The sequence below is a fragment of the Haemaphysalis longicornis genome, unplaced genomic scaffold (genome assembly GCF_048455015.1).
Source record: "Haemaphysalis longicornis isolate Haplotype H1 unplaced genomic scaffold, Haemaphysalis longicornis Haplotype H1 scaffold_3, whole genome shotgun sequence".
NCBI lineage: Eukaryota > Metazoa > Arthropoda > Arachnida > Ixodida > Ixodidae > Haemaphysalis > Haemaphysalis longicornis.
In genome coordinates, this window is record NW_027526335.1 from 22,354,660 (window position 1) to 22,377,272 (window position 22,613).

Here is a 22,613-nt window from a genome sequence, read left to right on the forward strand (position 1 = left end):
ATTGCCACAAAGGAAAATTTTGTTCAGGGCTGGGAATTCTTCCGAGAGTTCTACTTTTTTGGGAGAAGCATTGACGGTCCTTGAGGGTGGCAGCGCACTTATCGCCATGCGCGCTGTTGATTGCGATCAGAACGCAGAATGGCGCAGGAAATGGGACCATGTGCCGTAGAAGGGTCGGCCGCTGCCGCACACGCAATACGAGCTGCATTCAGAGGTGAAGCGTACCGAAAGGGGCGAGAAAGTGGCTCCTGGCGATGGCGAGCGAACGGTAGGCGCTTGGAGGGTGCTGTCCAGCGGGCTGGTAGAGGAGCGAGGGCGCGGCCGCCAAGTTCAGCACAAATGAACAGATGAACAGCACACATGAGCAGATGAACAGAAGCTATCGCCTTTACATTGCTATAGAAAGCTCTAAGCATCCACCGGGATGTTTGCACTGTATATAGAGTATGCTATCAGGTGTGGCGGAAAACACTGTCATGTCAGTTATGGTACAAATACAGAAGGATTGATGTTAAACCTGAAAGTGTTTTTTATTGGGCACTGTGGAGAGGGCCACAGGCACGCTGTATTTTATTGCACCTCTTTACTGAACTTTGTTCGAGCACATAGCTCGCAGTCAAGAAGACGCATTTCTTGCCCCGTTACCCATTTTGCAGGGACCCGTACTTTCTAAGGGGTCGAACAAAACTGCTTATCTTTGCATCATGCAGCAGGCTAGCCTTTCTTACGAAGATGTGCGCTCTTTTCCAGGGTTATCTGCAGGTCGACACGGAGCAAGGTTTTATCGACCACTACCTGTATCCCTTGCTGCCAAAGCAGTACTTCGAGGTACAACCGATAGAGCCGAGTATGGACGTTGTGGAGAAGCTCCTGACCATTGCCAAGGAAACGCTCTACACTTACGTCTTCAACAAACACTTCGTCATCCACATGACCAAAGCTGGCGGGTACGTACTCCGGGTATTGTGCGGAGGAAGGCAGTGCGGCACTTTCGCCCATGCCTTACGGGTCAACAATTCTTGGTTTATATACCTGCAATCTAAATGCTAGACCTTTTGGTCCTTTTTCGGGGCGTTATTACACCATTCAAGGTGTAAGAGCCCCACACTTAAGTACGATAACCCCTTGCTCATCGAACAGGTACTGGTAGTACTCCTACACGTTTGTAAGACCAAGAGTGCACGCACGCACACATTCACGCACACATACACGCTATGGAAGTCAGGGAAGGCAATGGGGAACTAATTGTCTCTACCTTTGTGTAATAAGGCACAAAAAATGTTCGGCACGAAACTGAAATCTATAAACTAAAGTTCGGCCTAATGAAATCTGTACGTAAAACCTTTAGTTTGCGCGGCCAATGTTCTGGCGGATACGCAGCGCAGGACAAAAGGTTGGGGGTGTAGGTTTCCCCTGTGTGACGTGCTACCCACCCGTGCGCGTTAGATTACTCGCAGTGGGAGCGGGTGGGAGTTTGGCGAACTCACTCAGCGTACACAAAATGACCGTGGAGTACAAATCTCGCGCGCGCAGCAACGTGCTATGGTATAACGGGCAGATCCAACACGTGGCGCCGCTGCTGCTGAGCCTGTACAACGACGCCCGGCTGCGCAACGTGACCCGCGTAGACGGCGCCGCGTTCACCTTCGAGGTGAGCGCGCGGCTGAGCAACGCGGCTGCGGAGAGTGAGCACATCAAGAGCCAGAACGCGTACCGCGAGCTGCTGCCCAAGGTGCTGCGCGCCATATTCTTCCCGCTCGTCTCCAGCCTCATGTGCAGCAACTTCGTGCTCTTCCCCATCTCCGAGAGGGCGCTGCAGGTACGGCCACAGTTTGTCCTTCCCTCCACCGTTGAAGGTCAGAGTGACGCTACCAAGTGACTCCAGGATTTGTATCTGCACCCACAGAAGTCGCGTAGGGCTTTCTCAAATGCTCCAGAATGACTAATCGAAGTGGCCCAGTGTGCAAATTCGGTGAATGCCGTGGCAGGCATTCGATTTCATTGAAAGCGGGCATCTGCGCAGGGAGACATTGCACAATGCAAAGCGGCATTTACACCTTGCGTGTTGTGCCCGCGCCCATGCACTTTTTTTTAGTCAAATAAGCTGGGCTTCGTCAATCGCCGAATTGGCACACTGAGCCACTTCAACTGCATGATCTGTAGTGAAGACGACCTACGAAGACTTGTTTGGGTGTGGAGCAATAAGAGCTCGCTTAAAATATCTAGAACAGCGACCCAGGAGTATAACTAGCGTCACTAAATAAAGGCTTTTAGAGTATCGGTACTCTTTTCTCTCATTGTTATGTGGCGCCAGGATTTTCATTGGTCGGTCGGCACCATGTGATATGTGTTTACACATGGGCGCAGCCATTTTGTTTTAGGGCGCCTCCTCTCTCTCTCTCTCTCTCTCTCTCTCTCTCTCTCTCTCTCTCTCTCTCTCTCTCTCTCTCTCTCTCTCTCTCTCTCTCTCTCTCTCTCTCTCTCTCTCTCTCTCTCTCTCTCCCCCCCCCTCTGCGGACGCTAGAGCGGCCGGTCGCACTGCCCGTCACAACCGGCGGCGGTTTTGTTAGTAGTAAACTTTATTTACAACAAAGGCAGAACGGGAGGGGGTGGAGTTAAGGGTGGAATCCAATTTCCAGGACTCCAGTGGCGAAAGCCCCTAGCTTGGCTCTTTCCAGCAGCTCTAGCGGACTGGAGAGGTCCGAGCTGGACAGTGCCGCTTCCCAGGACTCTTTTGATGTGTTGTAGTTATTCTGTTGCCATATAGTCGGGCAGTTCCATACAGCTGCCTTCTGATGGCATTTATGGCATTCTTCGTCATACTTATCCGGAAACATAAGTGCTAATCTGGACTTTTTTTGCGAGAGATGGCAACACTGCAAGTCAGAAACAAAATGGCCCCCAGACGCTTACGGGTGCACGAAGTGGCGGTACTTTTAAGCGCTAGGAATAGCGAAACCAGTGGTAACGCCCAACTGGTTCGCAGATGAAGCACCTTCAGTTTCTGACCGGTGTCTCGCCTGGTCTCTACTGGACGCTGAATTACGTCTTCGACTTCGCCTTCTATATGGGCACTGCGCTTCTGGTGCTCCTGCCGCTGGCGATTCTCCAGTCCGCCACGCTGACCTCGACCGACATGGGTACGTGTCGCCGATTGCTCCTCTTCTTAACGAATAAACAAAAGGCGTTTTGTTTTTCGGACAGAAAATTTAAGGAACATTCAAACATTGTATCTTTTCTTTTTGTTTTCTATTCACGCGCACACAAGATACAATTCTTCAAATAAAGCGATATTTCGAATAAAACGATTAAGTTTTAAGGGGGCCCGTTTACTGTGGTTGATGTCGCGAGTTGCCGGCGATTGACGAGTCTCCAAACAACGTCAATATCAAATCTACAAATGTTGGTCAATATGGCACCGCTCATGGCGCCCTCTGCCGTGTAGCTGGCTGTAATGACGCTCTCGTGGTCGCAGGGTCCTGTGCGTAAAAAAGTGCCTCGCCCTCCGTCAATAGTAATAGCCTCCCATAGCACGGTTCAACCAAACGCTGTCAGAACTTGGAAGTGATGGAGCACCGCAATTTTGTCTCCCAATCTTTGGCGGCACGTGCCATGAACACCTAAAACTGCGCGGTAACATGGCATTTCAAAGGCAACTAGTTTACTTTGTGGCAGGTTGTCATCATTGAAACAATGTGCGGCAGTGCCTGTTAACTGTTGCCATAATGAGTGAAACCATTTCAACTTTTCTGCCTCTGCAGCGGCCTCTTCAACGCTCCTCTATTATTGATTTTCTCTTTTCGTTCGTATGCAATAGCGGCGCCCATCTGACGCCGCCAGCCCCCTTGTCACTGGGAGCAGGTGGGCTGTACATTGGAGTCGTATTCTTCTCTGCCATCCGCTTGCATTTTTGCCAAACCTTTCCCTCGCAAGGAAATATGATTCTGTCCCCCTGTGGGGCGACGATAAAATGTTAAATACGCATCGGAGCTATCCACCGGAGCTATGCGCGCGAAGATATGGTCGAAACGTGGGCTCCTCTTATCCGGCAAGATATGCGAGTTCCTTATCCAGCAAAGCCACCGACGGGGTGCTGACGCTGATGCTGGATAAGAGCTTCCCTGCCTGTTTGCCATGCCTTATCGCGTTCTGTAATCCGTTCTCTGATAACCATGCTAATTTTTGTACCCGTATAAATGTTCTTTCTTTCCAAAAATAAACAGCGCCCGTGTTTGTCGCCTTACTCTTAGTCCCGTCCCTGCGCTGTTCAATCTCATGCAATGAACGAACTAGCCCAGTTACAAACCCTCCTACAGTGCGCTACAAGATTCGCCATTTTCCGTATTTCTTTCTGTGTCTTATTTTTTTTAGTGTTTCAAAATTTCGTTCCACCAAAATATCCCCATTAGCGCTAATTTAGCGATTACAGGTGGAACTTCCGCAACATCTGCGTTATTGTGGAAATGCAGGGCGTTTTACGGTTTTCCGTTAGTGTTTTTTATATTTTCTTGTTTAGTTTCTCAAAATTTTGTTCGACCAATTATCTCAAATTACGCTGTCATAGCGATTACATTTGGAACTTCGCAAAGTTTGCATTACTATTGTGGGAATGCAGGTCGTTACATGGTTCGCCACCTTCTGCATTTTTCTTTATATTTTTCTTAGTTTTTGGTTTTTCACAATTTCGCTCGACCATTTATCTCCATTTACGCTATTATAACGATAAACGTGAAACTTTTGAGAAGTACGTAATCTGCATTATCGTGGAAATTTAGGGCGGTTTGCCATTTTCCCTTATTTTTTGTATTTTTGTTAATTTTTAGTTTTCAAAATTTCATTCAACCAATCAGCTCCATTTATTCGGATAACGGTTGCATTTAGAACTTCGCAAAATCTGCATTATTGTGGATATGCAAAGTGTTACACAGTTTGCCATTTTCCGTAATATTTTTACCTTTTTTTTATTAGATGCAAAGCATCTCTTGCTCGGGGCTATGTCCGTCGGCGTCGGTCCGCACCTCTCCCCCTCTCCCCACCAGCTGTGCGATAACGCCGCTCTCTGCCTCTCCCTCTCTCTACGCCAGCTGTGCGATAGCGCGCGCGCTGCTCCTCCGCTCCGCGCGCCGCTCCCTCAGTTGCTTGTCCAATGAACTGAATGGACGCCAACGATCCTGTCAGCGAACTGGCTAGCACACCTTCAACCAGCGCCAGCCAGCTCACTCCCAGAACCGCGAGCACCTCTGAAAACAAGGCTGCGCAGAGGAGAGAAAAAAATGCAGAACGCAAACGTCGACGCCGAGCAGCGGATCCAGATGGCGTTCGGCAACGCGACGCCGCTTCGAAACGTCGACGTCGAGCAGCGGATGCCAAACTTCGAGAAAGTGAAGCCGCTTCGAAACGCGAGCGTCGAGCAGCGGATCCCACACTGCGAGAAAGCGAAGCCGCTTCGGCACGCTTTGCATCACCACATAGTTCCCTTCGGGGAGATGGTGGTTTTTTTTTTTTTTTTTTCAAAAATTTTTTAGGCAAATTTTCTCTTTTACGCTACAGTCAAACCCGGTTATAACGAACCCGGATAGACCGAATTATGCTATATATCGAACAAAAATAATTCAGTTACGGAAATACATGGGAAACATATTCCTTATAACGAAGTTCACATCCGATATATCGAACTTTGGGCGCCTAGAATGGCCGCCGAAATGCATGATCTCGGAGCGGCGATTGAGATGTGGATTGGCCGCGACCACGGAGCAAGAGCCGCGACTGAGACATTGCGCCTCGCACGGAGCGACGTGGCGCCCAATACTTTCCAGAACTGTTTCTGATGCGCGGGATTCGCGACGGAACCCGCCCAGTCAGTGAGTGCGGACCAAGACAGCAGCATCGGTGAACTGTGGGAAGAGCTCGCCAACGTTCCCGATGATGTCGCCAGTGAAATCCGTCCGACGCTTATAATGAAGCGCTTTCGGCAGTCGATGTGCTCCGCCAATGCTTCTTAGATTTTTTAGGACACGGACTCGAACTGGTGCAAACAATGTTTCGTCTAGAGAATGCTATGCTAGTTGAAGCCGCCAAAACGAAAGTGGAAACAAAAATCACCGTTTTTTTTTTTTTTTGCAACCTGGGAAGTTAAGGCGGAAAGTAGCTTTGATACTTGCAATAGATGGATTATTTTGGTCTGGTAATGGCACCTGTACTGTGTTCGTTTCTGCATACGCGGATGGAGAAGATGGGGAGGGGGCGGGGGGCTCCCGCGGATTGAAAACTCGTAACAATAAGCTCGTTATAGGCGGGTTCGGCTATATCGAATTATGGGATATATCGAACTAATCGCGGTGCATATTGCAGTTCGCTATAAACGGGTTTGACTGTATTATAGCGATTGCAGGTCAAACTTCTGCGATATGTGCATTTTTGCGGGAATGCAGGGTGTTACACGGTCCCGGCTGTGGGGGTACTCAGCAAAAACAGCCTTCGCCACACCAGACGGCCTCTACGAGTTCAGCGTGATGCCGTTTGGAATTTACAACGCTCCGGTCACCTTTGAGTGCATGATCGATACTATCTGTCGTGGCTCGAGGTGGAAGACGTGTCTATGTTACCTCAACGAAATGGCGATTTTTTCGTTCGCTTTCGCCTTCAACGTGCGAATGAAGTCCTCACCTGTCTTGGCAATGCTGGTCTACAGCTGAACACCAAGAAATGCCGCTTTGCCAGAACCTCAATCAGCCTTTGGCCACATTAATTGCCTATGCAAGTCGCACTTTGACACCCGCTAAGAAGAATTACACCATAACTGAGAAAGAGGGCCTAGCCGTTGTCTAGGCCGCGCAAAAATTTCGTCCTTATATGGCTGCTATTTCTCAGTGGTAAGCAGACCGTCACGCCCTTTGTTGGCTATACTCCCCCAAAACATATTGGGACGCCTTGGCCGCATGGGCAGCCGGGGGGGAGCACAGCTATACCGGCTCTTTTCCCGCTGCCCACAGCCGTTGTCCCAAAGTACCTCGTCGCCGTCTATGACTTCGCTCGCGTTGTCCACGGCACCTTCGCGAACCGCTGGTCAAGATACCCTACCAAGCCTTGTTTTTCTGCAACGAGCCGACCTTTACTGCAGACGACTACTGGACCTCCTAGACAGCTCAACGTCCCCACCTAAAAGCCAATGACGCCGCCAACCATGCAAGCTGCGCCTCTTCAATGGTGGAGCACTTTACCGCCGCATTTACAACCCTACCTGTGACCGATGGGTTCCAGTCGCCCCTCGCTGTCTTCGAGCCCACGTCTTGGAAGTATTCCATGATGACGCCACAGCTGGTCATCTTTCTTTCGACAAGACTCATCATCGACATCATCATTATCACCAGCCCATCTACGCCCACTGCAGGGCAAAGGCCTCTCCCATTAATCTCTAATTATCCCGGTCCTGTGCAACTGCGACCAATTTATCCCCGCAAACTTCTTGATCTCATCTGCCCCCCAAACTTTCTGCCGCCCCCTGACACGCTTGCCTTCTCTAGGGATACTCTGTCACCCTTAATGACCATTACATGCCCTGCCCACGTCCTTTTCTTTTTCTTAATTTTTACTACCATGTCCTTAACACGAGTTCGTTCCCAAGACTCAGACCGCAACAACAGCAGATTCTTTTGGCAGGGCCTTTTCACAAGCGCCGCTAGATATGTTGCGTCCTGCCCTTCGTGCCATCGCCAAAAACCGACCTCAGTCCCTACCGGTATGCTACAGCCTCTGCCTTGTCCGTCTGCACTATTCGAAGTTGTGGGCACCGATTTGTAAGTACCATTGCCTTTAACTTCGACGGGTCATTGGTGGATTGTGACCTCTGCCGATCACTTGACGCGGTATGTGGAAACTGCTCCTCTACGTACAGGCTGCTTCTGAGGTTGCAGATTTATTCCTGCAAGCTACCTTTGTTATGGCATGAACCACCTCGTACTTTTATTAAAAGTGACCGTGTTAGAACCTTGCTGTCAGCAGTCCTTAAGGAAGTTCTCCGAGCTGCTGGTACTGCCCACAAAACCATGTCGAGTTATCACCCGCAGGCAAATGAATTAAAAGAACGGTTTTATTGTATTATTTCCGATATTTCTCTCTACCGTTATACTTCCCTTTGTCACGTGCGCCTATAATAACGCCGTTCAAAGCACCACTGGATTTTCACCGTTCTCTTGTCTACATCTGCCACACCCCGTCCATTCACGACGCATTTTTATTTTCCTGTCCCGTGGCTACCACAGCCAACATCACCGATCAATTTGTTTCTTGGCTAGGACATTGCCGGAACCTCGACCAATTGAACAGAGTCCTGCCAAAATTACCGCAAGTCTCGCTATGACGCAGACCGCCGAGAAGTTACGCTTGCAACGCCGCTCCGTGCGCCAGGACTCCGGGAAAAGTTAATGCCGCGCTTCATTGGTACATTCACCGTACTCCAGCGAACCTCTCCAGCCAACTACGTAGTTGCTCCCATGTCGGTGCTGTGGCATTGAAACTGTGCATGTTTCGCGCCTAAAGCCATTTCTCCGCTGAGCATCCCCCCCGCGGCCAGGATGGCTGCTTCAGCCGCCGGGTAAAATAGTGTGAGCGTGCTGTCTTGACACTGATTCCTTGAGTGGCCATTCCCTCTATTGCTTCCAAGCACACCATCAGCATCGTTTCACCCACGCATCGTTCGCTGTCATCACCGCATTGCTTGCCTCGCGCGATCATCGTTCGTTCATTCAGTTCGCTATTTAAGACCGCCGGAATAAACGCTGTCCTGCCTTAGCCCTACTTTCCTGTCGCAATATAGCTGGGAGAGCATATTTTGTGTGATGGGCATTCGTTCCCCACAAATGACTTGTGCGGCAAGCTTGAGCGCGCCACGCACCTCTGCTATCACAGAGCTGATCTTCGTGATGAACCTGCTGCACGGATACGCTGCCCTGCCGCTCATCTACATCTGCTCCTTCGTGTTCGACAACCCGGGGTACGGGTCCTCCGTAATGGCCATCACGTTCTTCGCCGTCTGTGAGTGCACTACACGCTATGCGCATCGCGGTACCGAAAACGAGCGCGAGTAGTAGTAGTAGCACTTTTATTGGTAAGGAGGGCCAAAGGCCGGTTTAGGGAAGAGGAAGGGAATGCGGTGTCTTTTACAGGGACGTGGCAGCTTGCAGGGACCAGAGTCGACCCGAGCTACACTGCTCGTGCTAGGCCACTTTTGATGGCAAACAACCCTATTTTGTGCAGTAGGGGTTTCTCCATAGTATGATAGTCTTCTGGAGTGCTTGTGGGCGCGTGCAAAGATGTGATGTCTGAGCGATGTTGCGAGAAGGAGCAATCCCGAAGGAGATGGTTGAGGTCGGCATATGTGAGGGCATTGCAGAACGTACATTTGAGAGGCAGATTGGGTGAGCCATTTTCGGATTATGTGCGGGCTGTGGGCTGCATTTTATAGGAGCTTGTTGAGAAATACCTCACCGGCTCGTGGCAGGGGAGGAACGCCGGTTATAAAGGTACCCTTGAGGGGTGGCACCGACGTAGCGGTTCCTCTTGTCCCGTTTATGTCGAAGTAACTGCAGGGAAGGAGGTAGCGGTGACGGAGTCGGCGTGCAAGGAACTAGCGGAGGTGTAAAGATACTGCTCTCCTATGCCGCAGAATGGGCGGCCTGGTTACCCATGCAAGCTGTCTCGTGGCCGGGAACCCAATCAATCCGTACAGATACCCCGTTGCGACGCAGTAGGGCAACATGGGTCAGGATTTGTTGTGTGAGGGGGTTGAGAGAGGATGGGCGTCTGAGTTCTTGAACTAGGCCTAAGGAGTCCGTGAGGATGCGAATGTGGGATGGGGGCATCTGCGACACGTCGAAGCTTATGTGGTTGACGGTACTGATGACAGCGTGGAGCTCAGCCTCCAACGGCGTGATGTGGACAAGGTTGAGGCTTGCGTGCCGCTGAGATCTGGGTTCTCCGAGCAGTGCCAAGCCAGACCGACGGTGTGGTCCCTGATGCTGGCATCCGTATATATGTCAACCTTGCCGGGCAAACGGGGCCGGTTTAGCTTTTCTAGGCGCTGTTTGCGCAGCGTAGGGTGACCGCGCGGGACTGGTTTCTAAGGTGCATTAGGGGCGACGTCCGGGAGAGCCCATGGATCCATTTGGCTTAGCAGGTTGTGCACTTGGATGGGCCTTTGGTTGTCCCAATCTGAGACCCAGTCCTTGCAGGTAAGAGTCCGCTTGAAGTCCGCTTGCATTCGAGTTTCCTTCATTATCAGATCGATGGGAGGAAGTGGAGCGGCTTGCTCCAGTGCCGTAATTCTTGTATAGGCCGGTGATGGTTCGGAGAGTGGCTGTGTAAAGGGTGTGGAGGAATTTGAGATTAATCTTGCTGAAGTCATATACGGGGACACCATATGCGAGGGCACCAATGGCCACAGCACGAGCCAAAGCAACGCACGAACTTTGTTGTGCACCGCCGTACTTGTTGCTAGACAGGCGTTTAATAAGGTGAAGCATCGGTTTCCATTGCTTTTTCAGTTTGGTTAGCCAAATCTTTGGACTGTTGTGACTGCCCAGCGGGATGCCAAACAGCCTTATGTGGCCACAAGTGGCACGGATAGTGATATTTGCGATGTGGAGGGCGGTTGGGTCCGTAGCAGGCGAGGAATTGGTTCCGTGAACAAGGAGTTCAGCTTTTTTTTTCAGGCGCCATCTCAAGCCCGAGTTGATGCAGATGGTTCTCAAGGCTTGCGACAGCCGCCTGAAGCTCTGTAATCATACTGTCCGTGTTTTCGAAGTCATTACCTTCTGTCCATATCGTAATGTCATCGGCGTAGATGGCGAAACGGGCTGATGTGTCTTGCTCGAGTTGACGAGCCATACGGGTCGTCGCCAGATTAAAGAGGGCTGATCCGAGTATAGAACCTTGAGGAACTCCTCTGTCCAGAAAGTAAGTACAGGACGAAACAGACCGCATGAGAACCATCACGTTTTATGGGTCTACTCTGGAGAAAGTTTCACACCCATTCGAGTTTTTTGGCTGGGATACGCTTGGGCTAATTCATCTAGAATGGCGGTTTGACTGACTCTGACGAATGCCTTGCGGATGTCGACGGCTAAAACGTAGTCTGGTAGGCCATGACTCCTTTCCGAGCGATTGATAACACAACGAAAAAGCCAAAGGCAGTCGTGTGTACCGAGATGAGGGCGAAAGCCGGTTTGGGATGGGTGAAACCAAGGTTGAGCGTATTCGAGGTAGTATTGTATTCGTGCATGGATGAGACGTTCTATTAGTTTACATTATGTAGGAGCAAGTGAAATTGGCCGCAAGTTTGTGATAACATTTGTGGCTTTGTTTGGTTTGGGAATGGGATGGACGAGGGTGAGTTTCAGGTAATCAGGAACCTCGCTCATCTCCCATAGTTTGTTCACGTGGGCTAGTAGTCGAGTCAGGGTAAAATCGTCCATGTTCCGAATTTGTTACCAGGTGGTGCAGTCATGGCAAGGTGCAGAACGTAGTTTTCCCTGCATTATGGAGTTCTGCCAGAGTGAACGGAGAGTGTAGGTCCTCGCGTGAATCGGGGACATGGATGACCGGTAGTGCGGGTGGCTGGGTGAGTGATGTCGTGGGAAAGAAGGTAGTAATAAGTTTGTGCTCTACTGTGTGGGAAAGAAGGTAGTAATAAGTTTGTGCTCTACTGTGGCTGGATCGTCCGTCAGTGCAAGGGTGGAGAACAGTGGTTGGCGTTTTAATGAGCGAGATAAGTGCTGACTGAACAAGCCTGTTGAGTGCACAACGGTAAGTAGGAAGATAATTAGCTGCCGATCGCTCCACCAGAAAATACAGCCTTAAACGAAAAAGAAAATGCCGGTTGTCGCTGTCGGCCACGGCTGGAAGCATTGTTGCGCTTACATTTAAAGAAAAACTGAGTGCTGTACAAGTTAAGGGCCCCGATCCTACTCCGCGTGATACAGTGCTTAGCTTTTTCCTGGTGCCACGCTTAGATATGTATAGCTTTTATAGGACGGCAACCCCGCGACGTAATTCGGGTTCAGTTATACTTCTCCCCCAGTGTTGCAATAGTATCCACCTTTAAGAATGACACTTTGTAGCCTCGCAGGCCTGAGTTAAAAGTATAGTTACAGCGAAGTCCTCAAGACGTTCGTTAAAACGATACTTCGTCAAACGGAAAGGATTTGGTTTTCATGCATTCAAGTGGGGACAATGAAACACTTCGTGTAAAGCAAGGTTGCCAATAAAGCGATTTCATTATATACGACAAGTGTTTAAAACAGATTTACGTACAGTCGAGGAGCTGTGTTTAAGCGCTTCAATTTTTAAAGTAATATTGGGACACACTGCTTTATCAAACGTTCTGCAAAGCAGTATTATGCAGCGGTGCTCTTCTGCGAAACATTTCGATGGCGTTGATTAGTACATATGCGTGTGTACCAGCGCTAACTGTGGCGCACATGACGTTTCCGTGGCTGCCGCAGCGTCCGTGGGTTTCATGGGCCGGGTGTTCATGGAGCACTACGCCAGTGACTTGGAGGACAGCCCGGCGCTCGTGCTCGTGATTGAGTCGCTGCTGCAGGTGCTGCGGCTGTTGCCCACGTATTCGTACTCGCGTGGCATGACCACGATTCTGCAGCTGGCTGCCGAGAAGTCCACCTGCCAGCGAGGAGGCAGCGAGTTGGCCAACGAGTGCCACGCCAAGGTCGCCGAGGTTAAGATGTCGCTGCAGCGATGCTGCCAGCGTGAGTGCATGCGCGAACGTTCCTACCTACGATGCGCTGCATTTCCTCTGGGGACAATTAGCGGAGCTCTGCCTTCACGTGGGTCCTCGGGGGAATACTACATTCTAAGAAGGTTCCTTACGGTGTCTTCACCACAATGCTCCAGAATGAGTAATCGAAGTGGCCTATAGTGCAAATTCTGGGAATGACGCTTCCGAGCATTCAGTTTGAGTGAAAACGGGCATCTGCTCAGGGAAACATTGTACAGTGCAAAACGGCATTCACGCCTTGCGTTTTGTCCCGCGCACATGCTTTTTTTTTAGTCAAATCAGAAGTCGGACTTCGTCATCCACCGAATTTGCACTCTTGAATTGGTCATTCTGGAGCGTTCTGAGGAAGACGACCGACGGGGACTTTTAGACCAGCCTGTTTACGCCCACTGCAGGGCAGAGGCCTCTCCCATGGATTCCGCCTCTTTCACAACCCCACTGCGCATGCGCAATCCCCTAGCGGCCAAGTCCCTAAGCAGTCCGGCAGGGGCAGCAGACGACATTCCCCACAGCTCCCGTACAAGCGGGAAGGGGTCGTGGTTGTATTTACATCGTTTGATTTTTTGTGTGTGCTCATTGTGCGCGGAACAATGCCCACAATTTGTGCTGCGTTCCGCTGTAACTCGGAGTGCCGGAAAGGGAACGGTGTCGGCTTCTATCGCTTCCCGTCCGCCGCACGCGATCGGCTACGGCGGCTTGCGTTGCTCGGGTCGGCTCGGGTGATGGGAACTTTAGGCTTAGCATCCTGGCGGATACTTGATCGCCACTATCTGTGCAGCTGCGAATGACAATCCGTAACACAAATTTTCACCACACTATCATCCCCTTTCTCGCATGTGGAACTTTATTTAAGCTATAACTGCCGTTTGAGCGATCGGTGACCAAGACATCTGCGTAGCCTGATTCGATGCTGCCGCGCAGGTATCGCCATCTCTCAGCGGCTCGGCGCACCGCGGCGACCGGTCAGCGTAGGTTTGCATCGCGGCAGATATCTGATCGCCGCTTTTAAAATAAGCCCTGACAACAATCCCTAGCAAAATTTTTCACCACACTAACACCTACTTTCTCGCATGTGAAACTTCTTTTTAGCGATCAGATTGATTCAGAAGAGCAGCGACAAGCGCGGTTGCTACCGTGGTCTGCGCCGTTTCGAGCTGCTGAATGTGCCGAGCTGGCAGGCGCGGCCGGCGTGTGCGCGGACTGTTTCCGAAGGCAGAAAACGCTTCACGATTGCTTGCTTTATCCATTTCTTGTGAACAAATGCGCAGAATCTACAAATTCAGCTCAGCGATCTTCGTAGTTGACCATGGAGCAAAAACAGTGGGCGGGCCGACGAGGCATCGCATGCGCGCATCGGGCCATGCGTCTCAAATTCATGCGTACGACTAGTCGTGGCGACAGTCGTAACGATCAGTCGCATGCGAATCGCGTGTACCAATCGTACATGTGTCCAGCGCTTAAAGGCCGTGTGCAAACTGCCGGCCTTTGTTGAGCTGGCGATCGCAGTACATGCCAGACGACTCCAAGTACTGCTCGCTCTGCTGCTCAGACGGCACACGGATCTGTCCAAGATTTCTCTGCCAGCCCTCATTCAATGATAAGAAGCCGCCTAGTATTATGTGATGACCAGGGGCTGTCATCTTAACGCGTTATAACACCAACTCAGAAGAAAAACTTCGGCTGCTCCTCGCTGTAATGTGGGATTGCCGTGCATACGAGAACGCAGCCGGAGGAAACGCTGGCGAACCCTGCCGCTTCAACTTCCACCACTTCCACTAGGCACGCTAGGTGGCAGCACACCGCAATGAAATAGGCGGGGTGCTAACTGCGACCAACTTCTCCCCGCAAACTTCTTGATCTCATCTGCCCATCTTTCTGCCGCCCCAGCCACGCTTTCCTTCTCTAGGGATCCACTCTGTTGCCCTGAAGGACCAACGGTTATGTTGCCTTCGCATTACATGCCCATTTCTTCTTAATTCCTACTATTATGTTCTTAACACGCGTTTGTTCCCTGACCCACTTTGCTCTCTTCTTGTCCCTTAACGTATGCATGCATTGTTTCCTGATCCAATCCGCTCTGTTCTCGTATGCATGGGTGCCCTTAACGTGTGCAACGTGTGCATGAATGTATGCATGCATCTGTAAATCTTTATTGGGCAAACGGGTAGCCAGTGGCCTAAGAAAGGAGGGGGTTGCTTGACAGAGGGTACAGCTAAGGTTTTTAGGTACCGAGCTAAGGTTTTTAGGTACCTATACTTGAAAAGCGTGGACACGCAGTGGTTAAGAAAGACTAGAAGGCTAACGATGAAATACGGAAAGAACAGTGGGGAATCCAAAACAGCCAAGGTAACCAAAAAAGAGGCAAGGCAGAGTGAAACGAATAAATGGAGGGAAAAAATGGAAGCTAAAACGTCGTTAGAGATGTACAGGGCTGACAAGATGAACATCAGAAAGGAAAATTTCTACGATAATTCCCAGGGCAGTGCTTTGCTTTTTGAGGCTAGAGCAGGTTGCCTGCGAACTAAGAGTTTTGTGGGGAAGTATTCACAAAATGATGGGGTACGCGTGGTCTGCGGAAAAGAAACAAACTATGCGGCACATCGTGTTAGAATGTGAGAGTATCCATCCAAATCTACATGAAGGGAATATTGGACTTTCAGAAGCCCTAGGATTTAAGGGTATCACAGAGGAAGTTAACTTCAAGGCTGTCGAGGGGATGAAAAGAAGATTAGAATGCTGGTGGACGAAAAGAGAGGGGAAGCAGAGAGGGGAATATTGCCTAGGACAGTTACCACCTGTAACAGAAAAAAAAAAGTATTTTGTGCCTAATAAGCTTTTTGTGCCTGCCCTAAGCAGCGCTAGTATTGAACCAAAAGTGTAAAACATATGTATATTAGTCCTTTTTGGTAAGATGACATGTCATCACCCCGATACAAAAGGGAAACCAATAGAAATCATCATCATCATCATCAACAGGGTCCACTCAGGCGAAACCCGAAGAATTTAGGGCTCCTCTATGCTCTAAATTCTTCGGGTTATGCCCGGTTCTTTTGTGAACTCCCACAGGGAGAGTGATGTCTCCTAGGCATGACTGGGATTCGTGGGTGTTGTGCACTCTTCATATGATGGCACCTCTTGGACGTGTCGGGCCCGGAGTTGACGGAGGCGCCTACAGTCCTACAGGAGGTGGCGAATGTCCTACTTGACTGTGGAGTCCTTCCAGTTCGGGCAGGGGTATGGTGGGTCGATGTCTTTCTGGGTCATTAAGTGCCGTCACGTAAAGGTAGGAGCGTCACGTGTGCAGCACATTCTCGGTAAGGGCGGCTCCTGTTCGGGCCTTGTAGGCAAGCCCTTTGGAAGAGGGTGTTCATTCGGGGGAGTCATGTCTCGCAGGTTTGAAATGCCGGTTTTGTAAGGAGTGATCACGGCAAAAGTAAATGAAAACGACCAATGCTGTTAGGCATTGAAAAAAATTGAAAGTTTCCGAGGACGTAACGTTTCGATCTCAGGACACGATGGGAGCGTTTTGCAACGCAGCTTCTGCATTCAGCGTCCGTGCTTCCAGAATGCTGAAGGTCTTTTGAATGAGCACGGTTTTATGCCCGCCAACACAAGACTCATCATCGCGAGCGTTGACCAGAAAGAATGAACTGCAATACGCATGCACAGCGCTTGCTGAAGACACAATCCTTTTTTTGTCCACCATACATCACTGTATGCGATCCTGCCGGCATGTCTCTTCCTTTTCACACCTGTGTCGTTGTCGCTGCACCTGATGCCAGATGCATACGGGCGCTTGCTTCTGCCTGATGCCCTTATTGCTTCCGGTTGGAGGTGATAACGTCGTTCCCGCATACGCCTGATAAACACGAATCAGGAACATGACAGCTGCGGACGCCTGGTGCCCACGGAAAATAGCTGAGAGCCTAGTAACGCTACCTCGCTAAAATACATTTTGGTACCGTACTAAAGCCTTGCTCACAATTTGTGAACAAGGCCAATGTGGCAAACGGAACGGGTAGAAATGGCCTGTCTGTGCTTTATCATTTAAAACGAGCACTGCGTTTTGTGTTGCTGGATGCCACAGCACAGATCATATTTAGCGAGTTTTAGTATAGAGTTTGCTGCGTTTGCATACGTACAACGCTAAATTTTCGTGGCCCGCTACATCGGCACCGCGAGGAGTAGAGCGTTTTGTCGGTTGTCGCCGCGATGCGCTAACGCTTACAGCGACTCACCTATGGGCCCATCTGCCAGACATGTGCTTAGAGTTCTTACGACTACCCAAACCAGTGTTATCAAACGCCTTGGCGTTAGTATGGAAGGGAAAGCATGATACAAATGTTACAACATGACATGGCATGATACAAATATCTTATGTCAGTAAGTACTCTAATGGAGGCATTGAAGCAGTGGCACATGTTCTCCGCCATTGCATACAACTCCTTGAACGAAAAGAGCTGGTTGACGCATACATTTTATTAAGCTTCAAGACAACCGGAAATCGCTTTCGAACAAACACATTGTCACGGAATGCGCTTTGGGGTGGAAACGCGAAAATTGGCGATCGAGGCCTCCTGCCCGTCGTAAGGATAGCACTCGCTTCTTGTCAGGCTCGAACGAGTCATTTCACTTTGGCGCCATCCGAGAAGGCTTTTATCGTGCACTCTGTACATAACTGGTGCAAGGTCACTTGCGAGAAATAATTCCGAACAAGGCGAACCAAGTCCACCCTCAGACGTAGAACGTCACATTTCATTCTGAAGCGACACTTCCACAACACAACGCACACACATGCGCGCGCACACACAAACGCACACATATACAAACATGCACGCGCACAGGTTTGGTCAGTGACCCGGCTGCAAAGCTTCATTCAGGCAGTCATGGCTGCTCCAGTTTGGTCATATCTGCTGACGAAAACCCCAGACTTTTCTCCAACTGGGAAACTCAGTCCAAGTTGATTCCATGTGTCCACATAGCGTACTAATAAGCAGGAATTGTAGCACACATTTTTTTGTTCATTCAATTGCGTGTATATCGAGCACAAAGCTAATGACTTGAGAGGCTGCAGTTACTTCTGAAGGGATCACACTTGCGGTGGCAATTGGTAATTCTCTGAGGAGTAACGCAGGCACCGAATTTGAAAACTACGACTCACGAGACGTTTGAGCCCGGCTTTCTTAGTGCCAGCGGTCGCCTACCGACAAAGGCCCGCGTTCTCGTTAGTCCAGTTGTCTCTTCCCACACGTTCTTCACGTGCATGCGTTCATTACCAAACATCGCCAATCTTCTGTCGTAGTAGGAGCCCGGTGGCAGCGACATAACTATAGCATTCTAGCTTGCAACCTCACGGTTGCTTTTTTCCCCTCGCAGACCTAAAAAGTCCAGACCCGAGTGAGTACGCGATCCACCCTTTCGAAGTGCACTCTTACTCGGCCTTCTACGACTTCCTGGCCCTGACCGTGGAAGGCGCCGTGCTGTTCGTGCTGCTAATCTACCTCGAGCGTAAGCTGCCCAAGGCCGAACAAGCGCTCAGCGCGCTCGAACCCGAGCACTACGAAACCGAACTCGCTTCCAAGCCTTCCAGACTGCCAGGGTTCGGCGCCGGGCACAGAAAGGTGCGACACTGCCGACGCAGGCTATTGCGAATGCGGCGGGAATTTAAAATCTGTTTTCTTCGCTGCAACGCTACGTACCGGAACGAAACACGAAGCGCGAGTCGTGTATGCGCGATAGTAATGCTTCATCGCAAATTACGAACAAACGCGTTTCGTTTCGCGCACTCCTTTGGCTGCTGTGCCCAGCATCGCTGGTCATCCTTCAGAGAGAGCAAGGGCACTGAATTTTTTTATCCTCGATGATAACGATTGAATTCACGAGCGCTTTTTCCCTCGCTCTGCACAGTCCGTCGTGGTGCACGATGACACGGACGTGGTAAAGGAGGACCAGCTGGTCGCCTCGCTGCTGCCGGGCCAGGTCGCCACGTCCTCTGATCAGGAGCGGCCGCTGATGGTTGTGCACCGCCTGTTCAGGGCTTACGGCTATTTCGAGTCCACCATCGTGCTGCAGGTGAGTGAATACCGTACCGCGCACAGTGGTGTTTTCACCTCTGCACGTGCGCACAATTCTTTTGGCATGGGAGAGGATGAACCCTTCCCCACGATGTTGAAGAGACCGTCCACTAATAAAATCCCGACTACTCCTTAACTGCATGGCTACACATAGACCGTCCATGGCTACTCTGCGACAATGACTCCGCAGGCTGCGAAGAGTGTTTTTTAAGCCGAGGTTACATTATGTTCTTATATGAAATGGTTTCAAGCAAACCTGCTTGCAATCTATAGGTTTTCTGTAGTGCGTTTGATCTGACATTCATTCCTGCAAAGCGCAAGTCACTTGCATGTATAACGCGAATGACGACTTTTCCCCCACAACACATGCTCAATCGCGCTCCAGCTCGGCATACATGTATTGCATCTAATGCGTTAAATACGCTTGCATCAATGCAAAATCAAGTCGTGTTAAGAAGCTAGTTTATATGTGTTAGTTTATTTCGCTGTTATCGGTGCAGCAGGGCTGCCGCTCATGTGGTGGGACCGAAGATAACTCTGCAAAATACTGTTAAGCAGTAACTCTAGCTCTTTTCTGCTTTCATACCTGCCCTTGCTAAATTATTCCATAGGGATCATTCCTTTGTTTTTCCTACAAAACCAACAGTTTGCAAAATGATCATAGTTTGAGGGAGTCAGCAGACAAGCTTGATCGCAAGGCTTTGGTGTAGCATCAGTGCTCTTTAGGAGCATTTTGTTGATAAGCGCATTTCACAATTTAGTAACTTATTGCTGCAATAGTTAATGAATACTTTAGGACATGTTTTAAGCACTAAAAAGACGGATACCTGAAAGGCAGCAGCGAAAAGCTTTCCACAAGGGTGCGGGTTTGATTCCCGGCCGCGGCGGCCACTTTTCTCATGGAGGCGAGAAGCAAAAACTCCCGTGTGTAAGATTTCGGTGCACGGTAAAGGTCCCCAGGCGGTCAAAATTAATCCGGAGCCCTTCACTACGACGCGCCTCATCGCTGCATTGCGTTGGCGCGTTAAACCCTACAATAAATAAATAAATAAATAAATAAATAAATAAATAAATAAATAAATAAATAAATAAATAAATAAATAAATAAATAAATAAATAAATAAATAAATAAATAAATAAATAAATAAATAAATAAATAAATAAATAAATAAATAAATAAATAAATAAATAAATAAATAAATAAATAAATAAATAAATAAATAAATAAATAAATAAATAAATAAATAAATAAATAAATAAATAAATAAATAAATAAATAAATAAATAAATAAATAAATAAATAAATAAATAAATAAATAAATAAATAAATAAATAAATAAATAAATAAATAAATAAATAAATAAATAAATAAATAAATAAATAAATAAATAAATAAATAAATAAATAAATAAATAAATAAATAAATAAATAAATAAATAAATAAATAAATAAATAAATAAATAAATAAATAAATAAATAAATAAATAAATAAATAAATAAATAAATAAATAAATAAATAAATAAACAAACAAACAAACAAACAAACAAACACAGAAGCGCTTTTGGCATCGACTTTCATCTGTCCATCATTTTCAGCGCCTAAGACTTTTCCTCAAGCGCTTCAAAATTCCTCGGACGCGGTTGTTACAAAGCCGATTTCAGCCTATAACATGGCCTATTCACCCTACGTATACTCTTGGGCATTTATTTAGTACAATATTAAGGTTTAATAACCCCCCCCCCCCCGATATTGCCATCTTTTTATAAGCACCGCAAATTTTATTTGGCCCTCTGACGATTGCACGTAACCTCTGTTGCCCTGCAATGTATACGAATTTCGAAAAGTGGCTTAACTTAAACTTAACTGGCTTAAAAGTGGCTTTGTAAGCAAAGTCGTCAAACTGCAGTACTTGCCTCCGGAAAGCTTGAATTTGTGGATGCGCTGCAATTGAAGCGGTCGCAATAGCCGTAGCAATTCTTGGCGGTTGTGTTTTATTCCTTTATTTCCATTAGTTCGTTATTTTAACTGAATTCGCTACCGACATCAGCACCACCGCATCTCTACAACGTCACACTGCAAAATATAGGCGGTGCGCGGCGTGTCGTCGCTATGCTTTGTCTTCTACAACCGTTCTTACCATTTTTAAGATAATTACTCCAGTCGAGGTCAAGCCAGCACCTTGTGCGGTTGTGCAGAGTGAAAGCGGCTAATTGAAGGGGAGGGATGTGAACACAGGGGTCGGGGGATGCACGCCATCAGAATGAAATTTCTCCATACCTTTCGCCTAAACTCTGCGTCACCTCTATGCCGTGTGCTAGAAAGCTTCGCTGGTCATCCACCTTCAGAGGGTGGAATGGCTCCTAATAGCACTTTTGTCGTAGCTTGCCCGGGGCCACGGTAGCAAGCCACCGTAGTAACATATGCAACACGGCGTCGCGTACCCAAACACAGGCTTCGAAAAGATCACCGCTTCCCCTGGTCGGGACCGAAACTGGGTATCTCGCTTTGCGAAGCCGACGTTAATCCTAATGGGCCATAAAAGCACACGTTCCTCATATGCAAAGTGTTGGGGGTGATCTTTCCGCTGTGCCGTTGCCACGGAGGCGGCTGTTCCTAGGCCACAAATAAGTACACATTAATATAAAACCAAAAGAAAATCATGAAGTAGCGTATTAATTACCCTAAATTAATGAACACTCAATCCAGTGTCTCTTTGTAGGCCATTTCAGGGCTGTGGCGCTCTCTGTTGACTACTTTCGGTATCAACGCCAGGCTGATACTGAAACTAGTCAAGAGAGGGAGCCACAGCCCCATAGGCGAATCTATGCTCCGCACTTGACAGATTTAACGTTGAGTGGAACTGTTCTAATTTTTTTCTTGTGCACCCGCTTCCCGTTACCCGACACAGGGGCTGAGTTTCACCGTGCGAACGGGCGAGTGCTTCGGATTGTTGGGTGTGCACGGCGTGGGGAAGACCACGACGTTTCGCATTATCACTGGCGAGATTCTCCCGCACTCTGGCAACATCTACGTCAACACCCTGAGCGTCGTCAAGGACCGGCAAGAGGCAAGCGCACTGCCGGACCACTGATGCGTTATCTGACGACACTGCGGGGTAACCTTCACCCATCTGGCGGCGTAGCAAGCTCTTGACAAACTGTCAGGCGTGGGATAGGTGTACGCTCCTCCGCTTGGCAATTCCACGGACAGAAATGCTGTGATTGAAGGAAGCTCCGTGACTGCTTATTTAGTTCACGCAGAAAACTGGATAGGGCCAACGGGAAGGGGGCGGTGCTTCGATCCATATTGCAATCGAAGCTGAATAACAATTGACAGTAAAATTAAAAGGTAGCGGTATTTCTCAGTACGGCGGGCCTAAGCTAAAGTGGGGCGGTGGTGGCGGGTTGCAAAGAGCAATCGCCTCTCAAGTGTCCTCTCAGCTAGCATTGCTAAGCCTAACATATACGTGCGTGGTATCTCAGCACGAAGCAATATGTATTCCCACTTAGAGCATGCCCCGGAGCAGAGCGCTTAGTGCTTGAGCTACACATGCAGAGCCATGTTGTGAGGGGTGCAGTGGTTACTCATCACTTATAACCATCTTATCGCCTCCTGGCTATGTCTGCATCACACACGGAGTTGCTCTATGGTCTCGGGTTATTCAGTTATTCGTTTGTCTATCTCCACGGCTGGATGTCGCATTTCATCACCCATAACGGCGCGCAAATGCTAGCCACTCGCCGCGGAC

General features: G+C 49.0%; 1 protein-coding gene across 1 annotated transcript in view; it reads left to right on the plus strand.

Annotated features, from left to right (window-relative positions):
- The window catches only part of LOC144174126 (ATP-binding cassette sub-family A member 2-like), a 33,928-nt gene that overhangs the window by 752 nt on the left and 10,563 nt on the right, over positions 1–22,613 (plus strand). Inside the window, exons 2-9 of the mRNA XM_077702597.1 lie at positions 751–947; positions 1,534–1,819; positions 2,987–3,140; positions 8,908–9,033; positions 12,501–12,761; positions 18,167–18,411; positions 18,698–18,862; positions 21,774–21,938. Coding sequence (XP_077558723.1) covers positions 751–947; positions 1,534–1,819; positions 2,987–3,140; positions 8,908–9,033; positions 12,501–12,761; positions 18,167–18,411; positions 18,698–18,862; positions 21,774–21,938 — 1,599 coding nt within the window. The remainder of the gene's footprint in view (positions 1–750; positions 948–1,533; positions 1,820–2,986; positions 3,141–8,907; positions 9,034–12,500; positions 12,762–18,166; positions 18,412–18,697; positions 18,863–21,773; positions 21,939–22,613) is intronic.